Consider the following 25969-nt stretch of genomic DNA (forward strand, 5'->3'; position numbering starts at 1 on the left):
GAGGAAATTGTCCTGCTGACGAAAAGAACGTGGGCGGGCACTTAATTCAAAGCTGCAGCCGCAGCAGATGTACAAACACCAAATACTTCCATTTCAGAACTGATCAAAATAATTCATCAGCTAGTGATGTATTGTGACTAGACCTGTGGAGTAAATGTTGCCATTTTGTTCACCTACTCTGTCATGTGTGTAGTTTGGCCAAATAGACACATGCACCGGGTTTTAAAAGTATTATTACGTTTCTTCATATGACTGGTTTCAGTTTCCCTGTTTGTCATATGAGTTAGAGATCTGTCAAATTAATTCAATTTCTTCTCTCTGTTTTGTTGAAATAGCTTAATGACAGATAACCTGGCATCACCTTCAGCAGTATTTAATCTTTGAGGGCTTCTTGTGGGCAATACTCTATAAGTAAAGTTAATTCTCTTTCCCAGGATTAAACACCTCAAGACACACTAATGAGATTGTGTTAATTTTAGGATCTGAGAGGAGCCGTACTGAAGATAAGCAGTTTCGTTGGAAAGGACCTGGATGACCAAACAGTGGATGCCATTGTGGAACAAGCAACTTTTAAGAACATGAAAAATGATCCACTTGCAAATTATGAGTATGTTGGTCCAGAGGCTACAAAACCGCCTAAAAAAATAAATTTCCTTCGCAAAGGTAATTCTAAAAAAAGTAGTTGTTTGTAATTGCTTAAATACAGTGTATTCCTGCCCTTTCAGTTTGGCATAGGGCAGCACAGCAAGGTGTCTTGCAGGGGTACCCTATGCCAAAATGCCATACATGAGTCCCAAGGTTTTTGAAATTGGTGGTAATTCTAGTTTGCTAGAAGAATTGCTTGGAACATACCTGATTACAGGAGGTGAAGAGAACTGATTCCCAGTTCTAATCTTATTTTCACCTTATTGGCTTATATAGTGCTTTGATGATCTGTAGCTGTGGTGTATTTATTTAGGTGCCAATATTAACATACATGCAATAATAGATTTTCAAACTGCATGTCCTATTTTGTGGATATATGCAAACAATATGAAATGTAGCTACAGTTGGCATGATTCCAAAAATGACAAAACATATAAATATGTCTCCACTAATGAAACAGAATTTAATACAAACAGGAGATAAATCATTTGGGGCCAGATGTATGTACCTTTTAACTTGCAAATGAATCTGCCAATTTGCGACCTCAAAAAAGGCTTTTCAAATGAATCAAAGCCAAATTGTGATAAGGTAACCTCTTATCAAATCACAATTTGGGTTTGCGATTCGGTAGTAGGGAGGGGTGTGTTTAAGGCATCCCTTCCTAATACCGAATCAAATTAGTATGTATGAATGCGTTGTGACCGTGAATGCAGTCACAAAACATTCGCATGTTTCAACCTAATTCAAGTAGGTGGTAACCAAATCGCAAATCAGAAGGGGTCCCCAAGAAACCCCTTACCCTTTGTGAATGTTTGTAAAATCATTTTTCAAGATCAGGCGGTGCTCCCACGGACCTCTGCCTGCACTTTAAAAATGAAAAGAAAACCTTTACTTTGTCTTTTTTAAATGGAACTCATTTTCTTTTAAGGAAAATGGGCTGCATTTAAAAATATATATATAGATTTATTTAGAGGCAATCACGGACATGGTGGTCTGCTGACTTCAACAGGCCACTATCCCTGTGAATCTAGCGCTTCTTAGGGGGTCACAAATTGCGACCTACCTCATTAATGTTCATGAGGTAGGTCATTTGCGACCCCCTAGAAATCTCAGAAAGTGTTCATCACACTTTCATACATTCCATATTGCGATTTCCTAATTGTGAATCCTTGTGATTCACAATTCGGAAATCGCAAAATGGTATTTCTATTCACCTGGCCTTTGTTGTAGTAAATGCCATTAGCAAGTGATTTACATTTCTTAATTGGAGATTGTAAGATTTGTTTGAGTGGAGTGAAACACTTCTCAATCAACAACCACAATCCTTGTCAGGGTGAACCACAAAAGTTGCTATACCTGTGCTTAACCCTCTGGTAATTCGGCACAAAAGCAGTCAGGCTTAACTTATAGGCATGTTGTAAAGTATTTATGCAAGCACATAAACGGTAATAAAGTGAAAGCAGAGCAAAAGAAACATCTCAAACCAATTTAGAAACATTGGATACATGTTCATAAATAAAATTACACCAAAACAAATTACATCCAATTAGTAGAACCAAAGCTATGAATCTTAATTTGTTTTATTGGAATGTAGCACCCAAAAGATCAAAGCTCTAACAGTGGGTATCTGGTTTCAAGATACTGGGGCAAAGTCAAATCTTAAGGCTGAACACAATAGGGCATAGGTCAGATGCACAAGGTGAATTGGAGCTGGTTGTGGCTTACCTTCAGACTTGGAAGAAATTCAGAAAAAAAGTTCAGAGAAGGTAAAGCTCAGTGGGGCAAGACAGCCAGTGGTGTCTGAGAACGAGGTGTCGTTGTTGCAGTCAACTCAAAGGAGTCGGGTGAAGATTTCTACTGTTGGACTTTGTCAACTTTTTGGAAGTCGAAATCTTCAGTGGGACAAAGCAGCATGCTGGAGCTGCTGAGGGATCCAAGAGGCTGGATACCTCCGCTGAATCGTCCAGCTGAACAGGATTTGCGGCTGTGGAGGAGAATGTAGGGGGAGCTACCTTGGAGTCAGGCAAACCGGCGATGCACCTTGGGTGGATCAGCAGGCAGGTAGGTCCTAATCTTCTGTGGATTCTCAGGCCAATTTTAGGGAAAAAGGTTCTAAGTTACGACTTTTAGGGTTAGGCAGGAATATCACCTTCAACACCACTTCCAATGGTCCAGGACTTTGTGAGAACCATTTTGGGCATCTGGACCTACTACAACAGAGACCAGGTGCAGTGTTCAAGGTCTGTGGAGCTTGTTATATCCCTTTAACTCACACAGGAGGCCAGGACACTAGCCCTTGGAGTCACTCTGGTAGTCCTGGGATCACGCAGTAAGCTAGGCCTCAAACAGCCAGGCAATCCTCTGGGAGTCCAGGCAGTTCTGCTGAAGGCTTCCACAGGTTCATGAGAGTACTGGAGAGTTGCTCTGAGGATCCAATAGTTATATCTGTTCCCAGCCTTTGAAGTGGTGGAATCTTCTAGGCTACCTCCACATCTGGTTCTGGAAGGTTCCTTGTTGTCCTGCTAAGGCTCCAGGAAGTCCAGGATGACAAAAGGCTAGTGAGAGGTTCCTTTGTGTGTGTGTGCTGGAGGCAGCCCTTTGATGTGTAAGTATGGAAGGGCAGAGTTCCACCTTCAGCCATCCTGGCAGTATGGCCCATCCTGCCAACATCTAGCCCTCACTGTCAACCTGTCTGGAAGGAACACACCAACTCCAATAGATAAGCTATTCACAGTGATGTGACCAAGGTCACTATCAGTAAGCACTAAATGGTTAGGGAAGTTAAAAAAATGCTAGCTTTCTAAAGTGGTATTTTCAGAATTGTGGCTTAAAATTTGATCCTTGCATTTAAGAAGATTTTTAATTACGACTTTGCCATTAAGGAGGATTTAAAATTAAACTTTTTTTGAGCTCACACATGACATTATTCCTGTTCCCAATTAAAGGTTAGAAGTTATTAAACGTAATAAGGTAGCCCAATATTACCCTATAGAAAAGCTAGGGCTTATGTTATCCTATGGGAGAGCTAACCCTTACAGTAATGAAAAACAACTTTAGGAGTTTTCACTACCAGGCCATGTAATACATAAAAACAGATGTCCAACCTTCTAAACACAATACACCCTGCCATCTGGGGTTTTAGAGACTACCAGAGGGGTGGATTATATGCATTAAAAAGGAAGATTTCGGTCTGGCAAAAGCTTTATTTTATTATGTTAAACTCTCGTTTTAGAGCTGCACTCTAGGCTGCAATGCCAGGCCTGAGACACAATAAAGTGCTACTTTAGTGCATGGCACAACAAGTGGTACAGGCCCACTAGTGTAATTTAATGTATAGGCCCTAGGTTTATGTAGCAGCACTTTACTAAGGACTTACAAGTAAATAAATATGGCACTTAAGTGTAAGCCAGTTTTACCACATCCGAGGGGGATGAGCACAATCCCTTTATCACTGGTTAGCAGTAAAGTTCACAGAGTACTAAAGCCAACTAAATAATTCAGACAACAGGAGAGGTGAAGGCAGGTTATTTCTGGGATGAGTTTGCAGAGAATTCCAATCAAATCTAATTCTTATTTGCCTCCAATCAATCAATCAATCAATCAAACAATCATTAGATTTGTAGAGCACTACTGGTCACCCATGAGGGTATCCAGGCACTGGAAAGATTCAGTCGATTATTCAAATAGCCAAGTCTACATAGACTTACAGAACTCTGAAAGAGATAGGGCGGTCCACAGATGAAATAGTAGATCGTTCCATGTCTTTGCTGCTAGGAAGGAGAAGGAGTGACCTCTGCATCTTCTACCTTTGATGCAGGTTGTGAGGGTTAGAGAAAGGGATGTGGAGCGGAGGTGTCTGGTGGACTGATGGAAATTCAGGCAGTGGTTCAAGAAGGCTGGTCCACATTTGCCTAGGGCCTTGTATGCATGTGTCAGGAACTTGAACTTGCATATTTTCTGCACAGGGAGCCAGTGGAGTTTCCAGATGTAGGGGGTGATTTGAGTTGCTTAAGGGAGGTCGAGGACGAGTCTAGATGCAGCCTTCTGTATGGCCTGCAGTTGTCAGAAGAGGTGAGCTGTGATCCCTGCATATAGAGTGTTGCAGCAGTCAAGTCAACTGGAGGTGAGGGTCTGGATGTTGGTGCATCTTGTGCTTTGGGTTAGCTATTTGAATATATTATGATGAAAAGCAGGAGGTAAAGACTTAGTTGACCTGAGCCATCATGTTTAGTTTGTTGTCAAGAATGAGGCCTAGGTTACTAGCATGGTCAGTGGGGTTAGGAGTGAGTCCGTGTTCTGATGGCCACCAGGATGTATAACCATGGGGAGCTTTTGTTTCTGAAAATCGGTACCTTTGTCCTATCCGAGTTGAGCTTCAGTCAGTTGTCCTTCGTCCAGTTGTGGTGACATCTGTCATGCAGTCGTGAAAATTGGTCTTGGTGGTGTCTTCAGAGAGAGAGAGAGGATGATCTGTGAGTTGTTGTCATAGGATATGATGTTGAGTCTGTGGGTTTTGGTGATTCTGGCTAGAGGTGTCATATAGCTTTGAAGAGGGGGAGACTGAGCAAGGATCCTTGGGGTACTCCACAGATAATTTCCTTGGAGGTGAGGGCAGACTTTTTGTGTTTTCCTGGTGAGGAAAGAGGCAATCCACCTGAGAGTGGCTCTTTGGAAGCCTATGTTGTGCAGTTTTGTAATGGGTGTGTGGTGGGAGATCATATTGAAAGCTGCAGAGAGGTCAAGGAGGATCAGAGCTGCAGTCTCCCCATGAAAGCGTAGGGCTCGGAAGTCATTGTTAGCCATGATGAGGGCTGTCTTGGTGCTGTTGTTACTGCAGAATTCGGATGTAGGAGGTTCCCGATGTGCAAAGAGTTGTTGGTTGATGGTTTTTCTAATACTTTGGCAAGGAGATAAGTTGGTAGTTGATGAGTTTGCCTGGATCAGCCAATGGTTTCTGTAGTAGGGTGCTGACTTCTGCATGTTTCCATTCCACTGGGAAGGTGGCCCTGGCAATTGAGGGTTTGAACAAGGTGGTGACAACGGGGCGGATTCTGGCTTTGCCTAGGTTGAAAATGTGGTGAGGACATGGGTCGGTTGAATCACTGACAAAATACAGAAGGTCAGAATATCGACCTACAGAAATATCGCAGCAAGAATATCGAAATCAAGAATATTGACATCCTATCTAAATTATGGTAAGTACAAAAATATTGGAAAAAATATCGATGTCAAAAATATCGTTAACATTATCGTTTTCTTGTAATTCCTTTTTTTAAAAATAAAGTAAATAATGCATGTAATTAAAATAAACATTTAAAAATATTTTAAAATGTTTAAAAATTATAAGTAATATATATATATATTTTTTAAAAGTACATTAAACATATACATCTAATATATAATATATATATATATATATATATACTTATTAATATGTTCTATAATTATTTTAATAACTTATAAATTGTTTAAAAATCTTATAAATTATAAATACATCAATACACATAAAACAATATTATAAATACAAATTAAATAAATATATATAACAAATTAAAAAAACTAAACATTTTGAATCTTTTAAAAATGTATGATATACTACATTGGCTAAAATAATACAAAAAATATTAGAAAGTAAAGAGAATAAAACTCCTATTCCAACTTCAAACAGTGCAACAGTAGTAAAAATGTTGGATAGCGTAGGGGTTAAAATTACTATTCCCACTCCAGGGATTGCAACATCAGGGAAAGTGCTGGATAGCGTAGGGGTAAAAATTACTATTCCCACTGCAGTGAGTGTAACAGTAGGGAAAGTGTTGGATAGCATAGGGGTTAACATTACTATTCCCACTCCAGGGAGTGCAACAGTAGGGAAAGTGTTGGACAGCGAAGGGGTAAACATTATTATTGCCACTCCAGTGAGTGCAACAGTAGGGAAAGTGTTGGATAGTGTAGGGGTAAAAATTACTATTCCCACTCCGGTGAGTGCAACAGTAGGAAACATGTTGGGTAGCGTAGAGGTTAAAATGACTATTCCCACTCCAATGAGTGCAACTGTAGGGAAAGTGTTGGATAGTGTAGGGGTAAAAATTACTATTCACACTCCAGTGAGTGCAACAGTAGGGAACGTGCCGGATAGCGTTGGGGTTAAAATCACTATACACACTCCAGGGAGGGTAACAGTACGGAAAGTGATGGATAGTGTAGGGGTACAAATTACTATTCCCACTCCAGTGAGTACAACAGTAGGGAAAGTGTTGGATAGTGTAGGGGTAACAATTACTATTCCCACTCCAGTAAGTGTAACAGCGTGGAAAATTTAGGATAGCGTAGGGGTTAAATTGACATACTTAATAATTAAATAATGTTTGTTAAATAAATAAAATATTAATAATTAATTAACAAAATTAATATTAATAAATATCAATAAAATGTAATTAATATTTACTTAAATAACATTAATTTACTTGCCACACTACTCCCCATTAACACACAACACAATACACATAAAAAAGATACACAATTAATTTAATTATCAATTATTCATTTAATAAAAAATATTTAGCAATGAATACATAATCAATAACAACAAATACAAATTAATAATACATTACTTATAATTAATATAATTATAAATTAACCAATAAATAAAAATTAATTAGCAAGTAATAAGTAATTAACAATAAATTAATAATCAATAACATTAAATATAAACATACTAATTCATTCATTTAATTTAATTACTTCCCACTACACATAAAGGATCACATAATTAATTTAATTATCAATTAAACAAATATTACCAATTAATTACCAATTAATAATTAATTAACAACAAATTAAATAACAATACAATAAATGAAAATTAATAATCCCTTAATTATAATTAATATAATTATAGATTAACAAAATAATAAAAAGTAATGATCAATTAATAATTAATTAACACTAAATTAATAATCAATAACAATAAATAAAAACAAATCAATTAATTATAAGCAAATTACTTCCCACCCTATTCCCCTATAAACCCACAACCCGCTCTGATACAAAAACGCAAAATTCACTTTAAAAAAATGACTTATTTCTAAACATGTTATACATATATTTAAAAACTATGAATATACATTAAAATAAAATGTTAAACATACATATAAAATACATACTAAGATACAAAACACATTTTATTGATAATTATATTTTGCTAACGATATTACTTACTTCAATATTACTTACTTCGATATTAAAAAAAAACAATATTACTTACCTTAAGGTCGATATTCTGGTCAACTTTATTCTTGACTTTGATATTCTGTCCCTACAATATTAAAAAAATTGATATTAAGGTAGGTTGATATTTAATAATCAATATTTTGACTGTGCACCGGGTTGGTTGGGGCCCCTGAGTGGATCAAGTTCATGATGAAAGCGGTGTCCTGTGGGATGAGCTGGCTCCATTCAGTTAGTCGGATGTCTGTGGTGTTAGCGGTATTGTTGTGTTGCTTGAAGAAGTTGGTGGCCTTGGCCTGGGTTCTGAAGGTTTTGTAAATGTTGGCGATTTTGCCATGGGGATGTTTACAAGGTCGTTGCAGACCGCCTGTGAGAGGTTATTGTTTTATTGCAGCTAAGGGGTTGTAGAATTCTTTGCTGATGTTGGAGAGTTCTTTGCTGTCATTGGGGCTTGATTTGATGCATGAAGCTAAGACATTTTTCTTTGATTCTCTCAACTGTCTGTGGAAGAGGTTGAGGGCTGTTTTGAAGGCGGTCTTGTTGATTATGTCCTTACTAGTGTGTCATCTTCTTTCCAGTTGGTTACAGTGTTGTTTAGCGGTTCTGAGATTTTCAGTGCACAAGCTGGTCTCCTTGGTAGACTTTCTGTGTTGTTTGTTGCCTATGGGAGCTACATTGTCGGTGCAGTTGGTGATCCAGTTGCTAAAGTTTCTGACGGTCTGGTCTATGTTGTCTGAGAAGATGGCGTGGTGGTATTGAGGGCATTGATCCAAGTGTCCTTTGAGACTTTGCTCAAGCTGCAGTGGGAAGTGTTGGGTACACTGAGGCAGAGGTCCGTGAGCTGGTGCTGTTGTAGTTGATAATGGAGTGGTCTATCCAGGTGAGTTCCTTGGTGCGGCTGTACCTAATGTGGTCACTGGAGGTGAAGATGGGGACTATCATGTGGCCTGCAATGTATGTGGGGTCACGGATGAGATAGGTGAGTCCAATTTTGTTCATGCTGTCAAGGAGGTTGGTAGTGCTGTTGTCATTGTGGTCGTCAAGATGGAAATTGAGGTCAAAGAGGAAAATGTTTTTGGGATCTATGGCAATGAAGGTGAAGAAGTCATCGATGAAGATGCAGAAGGCTGAACGTGGTCCTGGAAGACTGGTAGTGAGGTTGCCCCAAATCGCCGTTTTTACTGTCTGTTTGGAGTTGGAAGATGAGATGTTCCATGGCTTGGGTGATATCATTTTTAATGGTGAATTGGATGGATTCCTTGTGTATTATGGCAATCCTTCCACCAGGTTTGTTGATGCGCTCATGGTGGCAGATCTTTCTTCCTTCAGGTATTGTGGTGGCAATGTCAGGCGAAAAAGTGGGGCTGTAATTCTTAGGCAACTATACGTTCAAAAAAGTTCTATTTGTAATGGGGGCCTCTGAATAAGACTACCAAAACCCAGATGGAAAGCTAAATATAGAATATTTATTTTATAAAAAAAAGAGAGAAATTACTTAACTACATGTATTTTAATCTATATTCAATTCATAACTAAATTAATAAAAAATGTTTAGCATTGCTGTATAATAAAACAATCCTTACATTCATTCATACATCTTTATTCATCCTTCATAGTGTTTTTCATTATACAATATTTCGGTATTACACCTTCACTTTAGTAAGTTCTTTCTTCTTTAATATGCCTGCGAGACCTCTGACAACTGAATTTCCGACGCTGCAGTGCGCTCCGTCTTTGAAGTTATAGACAGTTCCGATTTCACGCATTATTTCGGTTCTTGAAGGTTCATGGAAACCGTAGTCCCATGTAGTTGTAATTAATCCAGAGTGTCAACGTAGCGTGCTCGAGTCAGTTCGCTCATTACATGCCCACTGTCTATAAAAAGGAGAGTGGCCCTACTACTCCAAGAAACAGGGTTCCTTAAACCAACAATATATCAATAGAGAAGGATCTCTTGGAGGAATCAACGATCAGACAGATCACACTGTCTTCCCAATCAAAAACTACTTCATTTGTTGACTCCTTCAAATTAACTGGTTTCTAAATGACAAATATGAATGTCTCAGATGTTGTGTCTCTCTTATTTACAATGTTTCAATAATGTATGTACAATATACCACTAGTGATATAGCTCAGGTGTTTTTAACTATATACATTTTAATTTATTGTACAACTGTTTTTAAACTTACCTGCATCATTAAACAGATTTTATTTAATTGCCTTTTGGGTCCTTTAAAGACTGGTAGGGAATAGCTTTTTGATTGTGAAGACAGTGGAGTGTGATCTGTCTGATTGGTGATTCCTCTACGAGATCCTACTCTATTGTTATACTTTGAATAAGTTACACACAATTGTCTAATTTAACTTTTATTAAGGATGACAGTAGGTTGCCACAGAAAGTACACTAGTGGCATATATATTGAACGTCACATATGGACTGTGGTGTACGACACACGCATTAATGACTGAAAAACATGGTACTAGGTTCACCATTGGTTCTGCAGATGAAATCCCTGCAGTTGCACATGGTAAAGGAAAGTGCTTCAACATGTAGAAACATCTTCTTATGTATATCGGGTAAGTCTCCCTTAAGTATGCCCTGTAGCCCTCAGCTTTGCTTGTTTAAATAAGAAATGCTAAATATTCAGCACAGTATACCCATACAGTGAATAGCTTATGAAAATCTTACTTCTAGGCAACTGATGCCAGGAAGGCTATCTGCATTACAGAGGCTTCTATAACAGATGTCTGTGATTCACCAGCCCTGGACGCTCAGACTACTTTTCCACCGTCTTCTCTGAGATGACTGTTGCAGAAGCAGTCCCTCTAGCCTGGCAAACTCTCATTCGATATGCAGAATCCCCAACACACATTTTACATTATGAAATTGAAATGGCTCCTCTGATTTAGTTCTGTTGTCTTAGTCCATCAGGGTGGTAACATTTTGAAAGTAATTAACTTAATTCAAACACAATGAGTAGCACTGGGCTAATATATGTCAAGATCAATGGGAGTGGAAGGGAAGAAAGGGGTGGGTCCTACATTCTCCTGCGGACTGAAACATGTGGACCCATCACATAGCTAACTACAAGATAATTACTTCTTTTTTAGTTGCATCAAACATAATTTTTAATCATATCCTGAGCCGTCAGTAATAAAAATTAGAGAGGCAAGTATTCTCAGAGATATTTTTAATTCACTCCACATCACATTTCTGCACCACACCAGCTCCGCTGTAGTCAAGCGTCGCAGCACAACCAGGGGGTATTCGGCCACCCGGTTGGGACCCCAATGATGAAGCATGACACCAACCAGGTTGGTGTGTGAGGGATCTTTTACCAAACCCAGTGGGTTCCAAACACTGTCTATTAGTGATTGTGCCACACATAGATTGGGTTCGGCCATAATTGTTTAACATAATTTTTAAAATACCCAATACTACACCTTTTTACCTTTGCAAATGTTTACCTTGGGCCCTGAATTTGTGTGCTGACGTTTCTGCTTATTAGGCATTGATGTCCATTTCAAAGTTGTCTCTTGGGTGTTTGTTGCTATTTGCTTAAATCTTGCTATTTCAGCAGGGTCTTGATCATTTTCTTGCCTATTAAGCATATGTTGATGGATTGTGAAGTAAAAAATCACACTCTGTATGTAAAATGGAGAGATTGTAGGATCTGCCGCCTCAAGCTGCAGCTTATAATGGGAACTGTAGGCAATTACAATGTTTCTGTTTTGGTTACTTTTCATGAATAGAATATTGAGATAAAATGGTCATTAATGCTGAAATTAGGTGATTTGGTGCCAGAGACAGTAACAGCAGAAGTTACAATATACCATACTTTCCCAAAAATTTGTAGCACTTGGCGGAGAAATATACTCCACTTGTGGCATTTGTGAAATTCGGGAACTTCGGAATCCGCATGTAACGCGGAGTTCAAGCTTAATTGCACCATACAGCTCTGAGTAGGATTTTTTTCTGTTGGTGCGCACAAGACTTCTTTTGGCACATGCTGATGAGCGCTATGAGACTTGCCTACCACTAGCGAGTACATGCAGGATTTTTGCACCTGCTAGTACTGCTTCTGGCCGCAACAGCATCTTCTTCGTAATGTTGGTGAACATGAGTGACAACAGCTGCACCTTGAGCAGATTTTCTACTCGAGAAGCAGCTAAATCTACTCTGTAAGATGTTTTCGAGGGTATTTTCTACTCCAGCATGTAGTTCAAGTTATTTGTTTAGTTTAGTGCGAGAAGCCTTTTATTTATTTTACGTTTTTTTTAAAAAGAAGCAAGTGCCCCACAGACTCCAACTTCCTTTTACTGTCCAGCAGGCGCCTCCCTGAGCATTTTATTTTTTACCTTTTGTAAGGGATAAAGGTTGTATAGTAAAGTACATTTTTCACGTTGATTAAATGTGCCCTATTCATTTATTTTGTTATGTCTCCTAGTCTGACCAAGGTCCAAGGTCAGTACGTCCAGTACTAGTCATGGGTACATGATGCAACTGTTTCTGTGGTATATTTTGTTTAAAAACAAAATTTAGTACAGGGATGGCATTGAACTATATTAAACATGAGGGTTTTTTAATATTGAATTTAATGTGTATTTTGGCAAAACGTGTATTTTGGTGGGTTAATATTTGATGTCCCAGGAGGATGTGTATTGTTCTAAAATTTGTATATAGCTCAATTCCTTTTCTTTTTTGGTATTTCTGAATTAGTGGTAGCGATTTCTTCAGTGTTACCTTGCCTCCTTTGTTTTGCCAGTGTGTCTGTGTGTTTGCCTTAGGTCACCATTTGTCTTTGTTGTCCATGCCCTGTGGCCATTTTATTTAGTCAGGGTCCATAGGCCTGCATGTGTTCTTTGTTGTCCAAGCCTCCTTGCTTGTTGTTTGACCATGCGGACGGTGACCATTTTGTGTAGTCAGCCAATGTGCTTTCACCAAAGGCCGACAAGTGTTTTTTTTTGCCTCCTTGCATGCTGCTGTTGCTTAACCATGTGCTAGGGGGGCATTTGGTGTAGCAGGACTGTGTGATTTTACCATAAGCCTGCATGTGTTCTTTGTTGTGGCCATGCCTCCTTGCTTGCTATTCAGTTCAGGTCAACTTTATTCGGATAAAAGCACAAGAAACACAAATTCATCACAATAGTTAATACAAAGATTAAAATTCAATATACAAATAGCCAAAGTGCCTTGTGCAAAAGTAACCATCATGTTGATATATACAGTTATTAAAACAATTCACAGATTATGTCATACAGGATCAGGGGTCCATCATAGATCTCCTTGCCCTTGTTGCGGTTTTGAGAAAAGTGCCAGTGCGGAAAATTAGTTCAACATCATCGGTCTAGTATTGATTGGTACGCTACCTACAGAGTGGTTGGTCTTCTTTTGTTAAAATATGGATATAAACACTGCTTAGAGTATTTGATATAATGTTTACAGAGAAATATAAAGTGCATAATAGTTTGCTCACTCCCCCTATCAAAAGAACACAAGTTAAAATTAAGATTTGGGCTATAACCAAGTGGAAAGCAAAGTGCAAATCGAATTGTACCAGCTCTTAGTCGAAACAAAAGTCTCATTTCCCAACGGCTTATCGGTAAAGTCAGATACATGTGAAGCAGATAACAGTACTGTTCAATAGCCATATAATTACGCACAGTTGATTTCCTAGACTCTACCACCTCCCACTCGTTGTTATATAGTGAGTACAAAGCATTCTGCAGTTCCTTTTTTGCAACTGAAGCTGCTAATATGTGATCCCCGAAGACGTTTTCTCAGTTTAGACTACGCAAGCTACTCAGCACACCGCTTAGCCATGGAATTTCTAAGCCCTTGACAATCAGCTGTGTCAAGGATGCCGCTTTGTTCTTCCACACTGATACCCACATAAGTGCCGGTCGTGCCCGAATAAAATCAGTTATAAAATTAATATTGAGCTCTTTGTGACATATATATTGGGGGGTAGAAATTGGGGCGCTCAGTAATTTTCTGCAAAACCTATTTTCTTCCTGCTGGATTAATGAGCAATTGGCCGTTCCCCAGATCTCGGCACCGTATGTGGCCACCGGGGTGCACTGAAGTTTATATATTTTCTGTACTGCTAAAAGAGCACCCGTGGTCTTAGGACGAGGTAGACTTAAAATTGAATTGGTGGCCTTTGAGAACTTGCTCCTGACGTGGGCTAGATGCTCACTCCAGGAGCCGTTCGCAGCAACGGCCAATCCTAAATAGACGAAAGATCTTACCAAAGTAAATTTTTGGCCATCTATTGTTATCGGGCCTATGCCACGCTTCCCCGGGCCACTACTCATCAAAAAGGATTTCTTAAAATTTACCCGCAGGTCTAACTTTTTCATATAATTATTAAAATTTTGGACAAGAAGACGCAATGAGTTTGAAGTCTGGCCTATAAGAACCGCATCATCTGCGTAAAGAAGCACAGTGTCACGAGTCGCGCATGAGTAACGCTGACCTCCACATCGGAATCCCGAAGGAATCCGGGACACTAGACTACAGTTCCCATCCTGTCTAGGGAGCACGTTCCGTCGTGCGCAACTCACGCAAAACCAGGAAATAAAGTACCGGTCCTGGAAGCCGGCTTTGCTAATTATTCTCGCCGAGACGCTATGCGGAGGTGAGGTCCACGGATCAACGGTAATACGGGTGAGCAAACTCACGGGCTCTGGTGTATCCCGTCTTGGGTCAGATACGGAGCGCTTTGAGGAAACAAAGGAAACACGGTCCTTAAGTGTTTATTCTCTGTTTTGTTCGTTTGCTGCCCTTGCTGATTTTGGTCACTTTTGCTCTCGGACAGGAGAGCACCTTATCCTCCTTTTATTTCCTGATTGTTTTTCTTGCTGATTTTTGGTTGCTTTACTCGTGAACGGGAGTACAGTTTACCCGTGTGGGTTTGGGCCACCTGAGTTTGGACGTAAAGAAACAAACAATGGTGGGATAAACAAGATCTGGTCTCTGCCAGGAATTTCGGGATAACGAAAGGCCGGATGGTACATGATTGAGTTCAAGCCATGTTCTGACTTTCACACAGGTTTTCTGGAGTCTTTGGGTCAGCCGATTGGTAGCTGGCATATATCTGGGTTACAGGCCCCGGACAGTGGTGCAGAGAACGTTAAGGAGACATTAACCGTATCTGCTGTGCCTAACCTGCCTTTCTTTCCACAAATTCTATTTTTTATCTCCATTACAGAAGAGAGAATACTGGGGGTCTTTCTTGAGAAGTACCTAACAGTAGGACTTACACAGATCGTGTTTGGTATGTGGTATATGCAACTCTTAATGATATGTCTCCAAACACAGCGTCAGTAATTTCAACGTATGCTTTGCAGTTGGTTTGATCCCTGAGAATCCTCCTCTCTCTTCTTACTGTTGAGACATCCTTATATTCCTTTTCAGGTAGGAAGGGGAGATTATCGATGTTGAATGGTAAAGGAAGGAATTGTTAGATGCTCAACATTTAATAATCATCAGAAGGTTTACTTAGTATATTTTGTCGCTCTTGCAGATCTCCCTCCCCACTGTCCCCTTCCTTTCCCTCCCTCACTTGATTATCCTGGTAGTCTGTGGATATATGATTCAGACTCCGGGGACATCAAGAGGTGGAACCTTATATCAACGGCACAATCCCGGAGACATTGGAAGGCGAAGCCTGACACACAGGGATGGGCCTTTATTAATATATGGGACATCTTGGGTAGCCATTTTCAGAGCGGTATTGAGCCCATTAATATATATGATAAAAAGCAGGGGGGCCAACACGCATCCTTGTCTGACCCCCCTGCCAATATCAATGGACCCCAAAACCTCTCCTCCCGTCCCAATCCTTACTTGAGCCTTGAGGTCTCTATGTAAATATGCAAAAAAATGTACCAGTGCTTCGTCCAACCCACCAGCCAAAAGGATTGCCCACAGCTTTGACCTATTCACTAGGTCAAAAGCTGTGGACAAAACCATAAAAACCATGTAAATAGGGGACCTCTTTGCAATAGCATATTTACCAACGATTAAGTTTAGGTTGAGACCATTGTTCCGTGGTTCCTAGCTTGCCCCTAAAGCCCAACTGGCATGGGTCCAGGTTGTCATTTGCTTCTGTCCAATCCACAATCTTATTGTACAGGACTCTTCCTAGGATTTTAAGGGTATTATCTATTAGGGAGATGGGTCGATAATTGCACGGAAGAGATCTATCTCCCTTCTTGAAGATCGGGACTATTATACTTCTTTCCCAAGCATGGGCGTCCGCAGGGGAGGGCAAGGGGGGGCACTTGCCCCCCCCTGGAACACCGGTCCGTCACTATTGACAGCCCCCACAGTGGTGTTTGTCTGCAGGGCCGTCAATTTTATAAGCGTGAGAAAGCGCTTGCAATGACGGTCCTGCTGATGGGCAAGAGAGAAGGTCCGGGCCTGGCTGCTCCCACAGCTTGAAGCAGAGGCGCACTTAGAGTCAAATTTCGGGGAGGAGGGCACATTTTTCAAGCTGAGGAAGAGTGGAACTGCAGCCAGGGCCCCTAGGAAGGGGTGAAACCATCAAAGCCTCATTAACGCCGGCACCGAATTACACAATTCGCCCGAGGATGCAATGGGTGTGTCTGCCTGTTTTTTGCGAGATCAATTGGAAAGTCCTTCTGTGCACTTGTGATTTATTCGTACTCAAGCTATATTCCTTTCTTTTGTTGGTGCTACTACATCCTGGTACCTACTCTTTAGGTGCCCTTTCGTATACCATATCGTGCGTGGTGCAGACACTTCTGTTCCGATGGATGTGTGCACTTTTCAGCGAACATTAAAGATTCATCAATTTCTTTTCCATGGTAATAATCAGTTTTAACTCTTTTTCAGTTGTCAACAAAATAATTTAATTCATATTTTGGTTTCCATTGTTAACTGTTGTTATACGTTTTTTAATATATCCATTATTTCTAAAATAAAATAATGGATATATTTAAAAACAGTTAACAATGGAAACCAAAATATGAATTAAAATATTTTGTTGACAACTGAAAAATAGTTAAAACTGAACAGAAGTGTCTGCGCCACACACGATATGCCTGTTTTTTTGCACCATAAGCACTAGTCTTACAGAAGGGTCTGCATATGAGATGGATTAAAGAGTTTACGCCTTGAGCTCCTCATGTTCATTGCAGTATCGAGCGTATCGAGTGTAGCCCCTGGACCACTGCCTGTACCTACTGTCGCCTGCCATGATTCCTGAAGGGAAAGCTGTCCCACAGGGACAACTTTTCTTTTCTGAATCATGTACCAACTGCAGCTCAGTGTTGGTATCAGATCAACGGTTTGCGACTGCCATTGCGTTTGAAAACCATTGATATAGGTCATTGTAAATTGCAATTTGAAGATAGCACCCTTTCCACTGCCCCTCCAAATTCCAATATGAAGTAAGATGCAGAACCCCTTTTGTCAATCATGAAGGTAATACACAACTCTAAAAAGGGGTTTTGCAGTAGCAACCACTGTGATGCTGCAAATTGTAAGCTTTATGACAACAACATCCTTTTGCATTTGAGGGCCCTAGTTATTTAGATAAAGCAGGATGTGCAGTGAAAGGAATGACGTTACAAATGAGTAGTGCCTTTAATGCTCTGGAAATGCTAGGATCTCCAATCTACCTCTCTACCTCTACCTATCTACCTCTACCTCTCTCTCTACCTCTCTCTCTACCTCTCTCTCTACCTCTCTCTACCTCTCTCTCTACGTCTCTCTCTCTAAGTCTCTCTTTACCTCTACCTCTACCTACCTCTCTACACCTCTCTACCTCTCGCTATCTCTCTCTCTCTCTCTCTCTCTACCTCTGTCTCTCTCTACCTCTCTCTCTCTCTACCACTACCTCTCTCTCTACCTCTCTCTCTCTACCTCTCTCTCTCTACCTCTCCCTCTCCATCTCTCTCTCTCTACCTCTCTCTCTACCTCTCTCTCTACCTCTCTCTCCACCTCTCTCTCTACCTCTCTACCACTACCTCTCTCTCTACCTCTATATCTCTACCTCTCTCTCTCTATCTCTCTCTCTCTCTACATCTATCTCTCTACATCTTTCTCTCTACCTCTCTCTCGCTCTCTCCCTCTACCTCTCGCTCTCTCTCTCCCTCTACCTCTCTCTCGCTACCTCTCTCTCAACCTCTCTCCCTACCTCTACCTCTCTACCTCCACCTCTCTACCTCCACCTCTCTCTCTACCTCTCTCTCTCTATCTCTCTCCCTACCTCTCTCTCTCCCCACCTCTACCTCTCTCGCCCTATCTCTACCTCTCTCTCTCTACTTCTCTCTACCTCTCTCTCTCTACCTCTCTCTCTCTCTACCACTCTCTCTCTCTCGACCTCTACCTCTCTACCTCTCTCTCTCTACCTCTCTCTCTCTCTACTGCTCTCTCTACCTCTACCTCTCTCTCTACCTCTCCCTACCCCTCTCTCTACCCCTCTCTCTCTCTACCTCAACCTCTCTCTCTACCGCTCTCTCTCTACCTCTCTCTCTCTCTCTCTCCCTACCTGTACCTCTACCTCTCACTCTACCGCTCTTTCTCTACCTCTCTCTCTACCGCTCTCTCTAACCCCCTTCTAACCCTCTCTCTAACCCTCTCTCTAACCCTCTCTCTACCTCTCTACCCCTCTCTACCTCTCTCTCTAACTCTCTCTCTTCCTCTCCCTCTTCCTCTCCCTCCCTACCTCTCTCTCTCTCTCTCTCTACCTCTCTCTCTCTCCCTCTCTACCTCTCCCTCTACCACTCTCTCTCTACCTCTCTACCTCTACCTCTACCTCTACTCCTCTCCCTCTCTCCCTCTACCTCTCTGTCTCTCCCTACCTCTACCTCTACCTCTCTCTCTACCTCTCTCTCTCTCTCTCTACCTCTCTCTCTCTCTACCTCCCTCTCTCTCGCTCTACCTGTACGTCTATCTCTACCTCTCCCTCTCTCTCTACTGCTCTCTCTCTCTCTCTCTCTACCTCTCTCTCTCTCTCTACCTCTCTCTCTCTCTACCCCTCTTTCTCTCTCTACATCTACCTCTCTCTCTACCTCTCTACCTCTCTCTCTCCCTACCTCTCTCTCTCTACCTCTCTCTCTACCTCTCTCTACCTCTCACTCTACCCCTCTCTACCTCTCTCTACTTCTCTCTCTACCTCTCTCTCTTCCTCTCTCTCTACCTCTCTCTCTCTACCTCTCTTTCTACCTCTTTATCTCTTTACCTCTCTCACCCTCTCTACCTCTCCCACTCTCTCTCTACCTCTACCTCTCTACCTCTACCTCTCTCTCTACCTCTCTCCCTCTCTCTCTCTCTCTACCTCTCTCTCTCTACCTCTCTCTCTCTACCTCTCCCTCTATCTCTATACCTCTCTCTCTCTACCTTTACACCTCTACCTCTCTCTCTCTACCTCTCTCTCTCTCCCTGCCTCTACCTCTACCTCTTTCCACCTCTCTACCTCTCTCTCTCTACGCCTCTCTCTCTACACCTCTCTCTACCTCTCTACACCTGTCTACCTCTCAACCAGTTGAATTCCGGGAAGCCCAAACCACCAGTATTTCAAATCTGCGCATGAAACGTGGGTAGGATGAGCCGTGCAGCTCAGAAATGGATGTTCTTTTTACATCATTTGTATTTAATAGAATTGGGAAGCAGGAGAGCAGTCTCACAGTTGAGATAGGGATTCACATACACTGGTGACAGCTTTTGAATTGGCTTTAAAACCATTCAAAGATGGCTTCAGCATCTACGTGGGATGTGGTGGACTAAGTGGCAGCCGGAGCCATATAGCACTGCTTGTCATTTAAAAAAAAAAAACAGCATTGACATAGCCAATAGGTCTCCCCTTTGGGACCTTATAGTGAGTGAGTGAGTGAATCATTTTTAGAGTGCTCTTATGCCGAGGCGTCTTGGCGCTGTAAGACGGAGAGATGAAAGATGAAGAGTTAGGGTAGCACAAAGAGCCAGGTCTTCAGCTCCTTTCTAAACTTGGCTATACTCTTATAAGTGTTTAGTTGTCTAGTACAATATCCTTGGTGCAACAACTTCAAGTGTGGCATGGCTAAACACTTATAAGCTCCCAAAGGCGAGACCTATTGGCTATGCCAATGCTCTGTTTCATTGTGGTTGCCAGGTAATCTGCTGTGAAGCCTCACATGATTTTTCTCCCACCCCATGGGTTTCTTTGTTTATTTAAGCTCTTTGTCTTATTAGATTTTTGTATTAGTTTATTTAATACTTGTGCTCAATCATGTCGGAGGATGGTGATGAAGTAAAAATGTTGCCCTCCCCTGGAAAAATTTCTGCGGACGCCCATGTTCCCAAGTCTCAGGTATTTTTGCCAAAGTTAGATTATTAAAAATATTCAAGAGCAGTTGGGCCCAGAAGGCCAGGTTCCAATTAATTAAATCGATAGGGAGCCCGTCTGGGCCCGGCACTTTATTGCCTAAACTCTGATTAACCGCTTCCATGACTTCTGAGATGCTTATTTCTATGGGTACTGGGCTACCTAGATTGAAGGTTGATTCACATGGAGATGGAGGGGAATAAATAGCTGAAAAATTATCAACCCATACATTGCTAGCGATGTTACAGCTGATCGGCGTCAGAGACTGGCCCATAAAATGGACTTCCCTGACAGCCGCCCAAAAGATGTTACCATTTTTCAAACTGGCGGCCTCAGACAATTTGTCCCATCGTTCCCTCAGAAGTTCATTCTTCCTACATCTGATTACCTCCATATATTCCTTTCTGGCCTGTTTATCTCCCGTTATACACCTCGGAGTGGCAGCAAGTGCCCTGCGTAAGTTCCTGTTTGCTTGGGAGCATTTGTGGTTAAACCATCTGGGAATGGGTGCCACTTGAGGGGACGATTTAGAGAGGATGGTTTTAATCGTCTGACAAATCTTCCCAAAGTCCTCGATTATCTGCACTGGTGGTGATTCTAATGAAAGGCAAGAAACAATGAGAGGCATATTGTCCTTTGCCAATTTCCTGAGAGTTTCAGAGTTATCGGCCCCCTTCCAACACAATCTTAGATTGGCAGTTGATACCACTAAGTTTGTAGCCCCACATTCGATCTGAAAGATCGGCCGATGGGCTGTGTGTATCATTATCTTAATGGGGTTGTGGTGTCCGAAGTCAGAGGGTACGACTTTGGCGGAAACCAGCTGTTTTTAGATCAGAGGGCATACAAATATGTAATCTATAATAGATCTACACTCCCTTCCCCTATAAGTTGGGTGATTGGTCGTAGTTGATCCTGCGACCAAGTCCATAACATTGGACAAATTATGCGATGTAATCAACCGTTCGAGTTCTCTGCCTCTACTTGTGGATTGTGCAAAATAGGATGTTCCCTTATTAGGTTCTATATCATTGGTTTTAGCATTAAAATACCCCCCCCCCCCACCACTAATATACCCAAGAGGTCCCCCCTATTAGATTGATTATCCAAATCTGAAATAAAATCAAAAAGCTTTATAAATCTCTTGTTTGGAAGTGACTGAAAATCATTATTATAAAGATGTATCAAATAAAAATGAATCCCTCTTTTAAACAGTACTACCTGATAGTCTGAGCTATAAGTTGGGATTGCCTTAAAACTTCCCCCAGCAGCCACATTAATCACCATAAACAGTTCTCCTGATGGACTTCCCATCCTTGGTGTTTGGGATAGCACGCTGAAACAGTGAAACGCCTCAATATATAGTTCCTCTGTGGCCCAGGTTTCCTGGAACATGACAATGTCATATTCCCTTATTAAATGTACCCACTCTGTATTGTCAAGTTTTGATCGAAGGCCTGGCACGTTCCAGCTCAATAAACTCAGACTAACTCCATTGCCACTTTTTACTAAGTCTATCCTCCCTTGGGCGCGGTTAGGTCCGGTTAATGCGTTTTGGATTGGCGTGTCACTAGCATCTACATTGAATATCATGTCTAATGGTCAATCTTGCATGTCCAAACTGGAAAAAACATGATAATTATTCGATAGGGGCATAACTGCTCTGTTGCCTCTGGGGTTAGATGTGGCTTATAAAAGTAGCCCAGAGGGAGTGTGCTGATGTTAGTCGGGGGTTAAATGTTTCATCAGTAATTTCTAAAAGCTGGCAGACCTGATGGGGCCTTCTAAAATGTAAAACAATGCAGTCCCCATCTATACATTTGTTTAAAGGTCCGACCCACCCTACTCTCCTGGCCATGATTATATCCTCCCTTCTATGTGGGTCAAAATGTTTATGTTTGTAAAGCCAGTCTACCAACTTATTTTGGAGATCAGACCAGGACTCTCTCTGTCTCTCTCTAAGCGCTGGGACACCGGTTAGAACAGCACATATGGGGCGGAGGCGGGTGGGAGATGTAAGACATCCAAATTAAAATTGGAGCTAGACTCACTAAACTCTCCATTTACATCATGACTGCCATTGACTGGCCTTGAGCCCTGCTTAGATGACCTCCCTTGGTTATTGCCCCCCTTGTGAGTAACCTTACCATCATTCCCTGTTATTAACCTGCTGCTTCTATTAGTATGGGTATCACTTTTTGCCGATGAAGCCCCCCCATTCCAGCGTGATTCGCCAGAGACACCTTGGGATGGCGCTATGGGGTCAGCTGTGCTTCGGGATTGCAGAGCCATATCACAATTAGTTTGCCCGCTTGTTTGACCAACACTGGGCACAAAGCATTTTCCCCGCCCCATCCCTGTTTATATTTGCTGCCACAGTATTTATCTTGGACATTTCTTTCCATAAGACGTCAAGTTTCTTTACAAAAATTCCCATTAGATCGTTCAGTCTGGACTCGAATCCTTTCATCAAAGTGTCCAAAATTTCAATACCCATATCTGTTGTGTTAGGGCCATTAGCCGGAGGGTATATAGTCTGGGTGGAGATAGAGTTAGTCATCCTGGCCTCAGCTGTTCCGTTGCCACTCCCTCCATCATTACTACACAGGACATCTATATTGGAATATGTTATTTTATGCCTGTGTTTTGACTGATTTGGTTTTGGTGCGTTTTTCTTTCCTCCAGGTGCTGTAGCAGCCAATATCCTTCCTCTGCCTATTTTACTCAGCGTTCCTCGTGTGTTGCTTGCTGGGGCACTTAGGTCGTGGTTGGCCGGAGAGGATGTAGATGAAAGGTTTGTAACTACTATATCCGGGCTCAAAGGCACTGGGGAAGATCTCAAATTGTCTACAGAGATTAGGTCCAGAGTGCCCCCAGTTGACAGACGTGATTGGAGCGGGGCAAGGTCTAAGGAGAAATGTCTCTCGGTTGCCTGTATCTCGTGTATAAGGACCGATTCGGCCCTTATCTTAAAGTCATCTAATGTTCCAACTACCCCCTTCCGTTTGCCTATTTTGACAGTGGGGTCAATTGGTTACTTAGTGTCACTCAATACGTTAATGGTCTTGGAAAGGATAAATATGTCAACTTAACTTTGTATAGTTTGCACATTACCTTACTTCCGTGAGTCGGTAATCCTTAAACAAGACGACAAGGGAGGTGGCCCTGCCCGGCCTCTTCCGGCCCCTGACGGCCACAGACGGCCCGCCCTTTGCCTGGGCTTAGCCTGGCGTCCGCCCGTGGGCGTCCCGCGCCACTGGATTCTGCAGGCAGTTAAATATCCCCCGGTAACAAGGGGGAGGGGCTGCCGGTGTGCTCGCGGCCCCGCTGCTTCCTATGCCAATGACTCCTCGTTTCTCGCACCCGCTGCTGGCCACGAAACTTCTGTCTTGCGCCGTGTCTCCCCCGAAGCGGGAGGAGCAAGGAGTAGATGTATCCCCCGGTAACAAGAGGGAGGGGCTGCCGCTGTGCTCGCGTCCCCGCTGCTTCCTGGGCCAATGAGTCCTCGTTTCTCGCCCCCGCTGCTGGCCACAATACAGCTGTCTTGCGCCGCGTCTCCCCTATTTCTAACATTACCTTACTTCAGTGAGTCGGTAATCCTTAAACAAGATGACAAGGGAGGGGGCCCGGCCCGGCCTCTTCCAGCCCCTGATGGCCACAGACGGCCCGCCCTTTGCCCGGGCTTAGCCTGGCGTCCGCCCGTGGGCGTCCCGCGCCACGGGATTGTGCAGGCAGTTAAATATCCCCCGGTAACAAGGGGGAGGGGCTGCCGGTGTGCTCGTGGCCCCGCTGCTTCCTATGCCAATGACTCCTCATTTCTCGCACCCGCTGCTGGCCACGAAACGGCTGTCTTGCGCCGTGTCTCCCCCGAAGCGGGAGGCGCAAGGAGTACATGTATCCCCCGGTAACAAGGGGGAGGGGCTGCCGCTGTGCTCGCGTCCCCGCTGCTTCCTGGGCCAATGAGTCCTCGTTTCTCGCCCCCGCTGCAGGCCATGAAATGGCTGTCTTGCGCCGCGTCTCCCGCGAAGCGGGAGGCGCAAGGATAGATGTATCCCCCGGTAACAAGGGGGAGGGGCTGCCGGTGTGCTCGCGGCCCCGCTGCTTCCTGGGCCAATGAGTCCTCGTTTCTCGCCCCCGCTGCTGGCCACAATATGGCTGTTTGACGGTAAAATATAGCTGTGTGCATCAGAAAACAGACAGAGTATGTGTGAATAGGACAAAAAGAGAAAAGCGGATGCAATTTCGTTATTTAACAAGGAACACAATACCACAACTAACAAATCTTCAGGTAGCAAGGTCCCCACTGGAGCGATTCATCAATCAAGCAGAAGCTTTTCCTACATGAAAAACTAAGTAAACGTGAACTCGACAAGTGTTGGGAAGTAGCCTCCCTAACCAACTTTGTGGAGGTTGGACGGGTGCCAAGGGGCCTGGGAAGAACCATTGTTCCTACCTATAATAACCCTAATCAAGATCTGCTAACGGAATGGGCCCAATTCACGGCCAAAACATGCAAGGGCATGCTTGAGATGCTCATCAAATATGCACACATAGATTTGGAAACAACCCGGAAAGAATTAACAACACTAAGAGCTGAGCTGGACAAACTCAAAAGGGATAAAGCAGTGGAAGATTTCATGAAAATAGTCCCCCAAAAATTAAAAGAATAAAAAGACACCATTAAACAAAAGCAACAGCATAAATTTCTCAGGGACAAACCAGACTATTCCGAGGGATGCATCTTAACATATGCGAAAAGATACGACTGGGCACAGAAAAACTTCAGAGCCACATTTAGAGATCGCAAAAACAAAACACTATATACTGGTTCAAGCTCAGATATTAGTACAGATTCAGAAGATTGCAATGTAGCGGCCCCTTTATGGTCGTGCCCACTCACTTTCCTTCACAAGTTTCAAATAATGAAGCAGAAATAGGAGCAAAGTCAAGTAAACAAACCCCAAACAAGAGGACAAACAAGAGGAAAGGGTCCAAAAAGAGGTAGAGGACGAGGGACCAGAAACAACGACGATTAAGGAAGAAAAAGCATTAAAAATTGGAGGGGACAAATGCTGGAATCCAAGATCCAATGGCCAATAAGACAGTGGCCAATGTATCTACAAGAACATTAACTGCAGTGGAAATATCTGTCCTACAATTAGGGCTATATTTTTGTCCCAGCAATATTCTGAACTATACGGACACTAGGATTGATGTGTTCCTATATATTTGTAAACTGAAATTTATGAAAATGTTCAAAACACGTTACAAATCAAAACAACCATCAAATATGACACCAGAAATCTCCAGTACTGCCGGGCTGCAAGTACAAGACATGGCATTATTAAAAATCATGCATGAATTGGAAATGGGAGAAGATCGGGAAAGGAATGACCACTCAATGTTGCAATCTTGTGGAGTCAGAAATAAACAACAAAAACATAGTGGACTCAAAATGAAACCAAGATTTAATCCCAATGTTCCATACGATATCGAAGCATACAGCTCAGCAATCATTATAGAGCTTAAGAAAACGAGAAACAAATTCCACTGGGATAACTTATCAAAGGAACAAAGAGAAGCTATAAATGCCTTGGAGAAAGACCCCAATATTGTAATGAAGCCCTCTGATAAGGGGGCAATGTCTTTGTGAGGAGTTCCATAAATTACAAAGCGGAAGCAATGAGGCAGTTATCTGATGAGACCTGCTATGAGGTAATCAATTGGGACAAATACAAAGGAACTATCCACGACTATCA

At 42.2% G+C, this 25969-nt stretch overlaps 1 protein-coding gene across 6 annotated transcripts in view; it reads left to right on the forward strand.

Annotated features, from left to right (window-relative positions):
- Positions 1-25969, forward strand: part of LOC144763173 (amine sulfotransferase-like) — a 292072-nt gene that overhangs the window by 218010 nt on the left and 48093 nt on the right. For all 6 annotated transcript variants that reach the window (XM_078648513.1, XM_078648514.1, XM_078648518.1 and 3 more), the window contains one exon: positions 480-663. In XM_078648513.1, coding sequence (XP_078504639.1) covers positions 480-663 — 184 coding nt within the window. The remainder of the gene's footprint in view (positions 1-479; positions 664-25969) is intronic.

The sequence above is a fragment of the Lissotriton helveticus genome, chromosome 6 (genome assembly GCF_964261635.1).
Source record: "Lissotriton helveticus chromosome 6, aLisHel1.1, whole genome shotgun sequence".
In the NCBI taxonomy this organism is placed as follows: domain Eukaryota; kingdom Metazoa; phylum Chordata; class Amphibia; order Caudata; family Salamandridae; genus Lissotriton; species Lissotriton helveticus.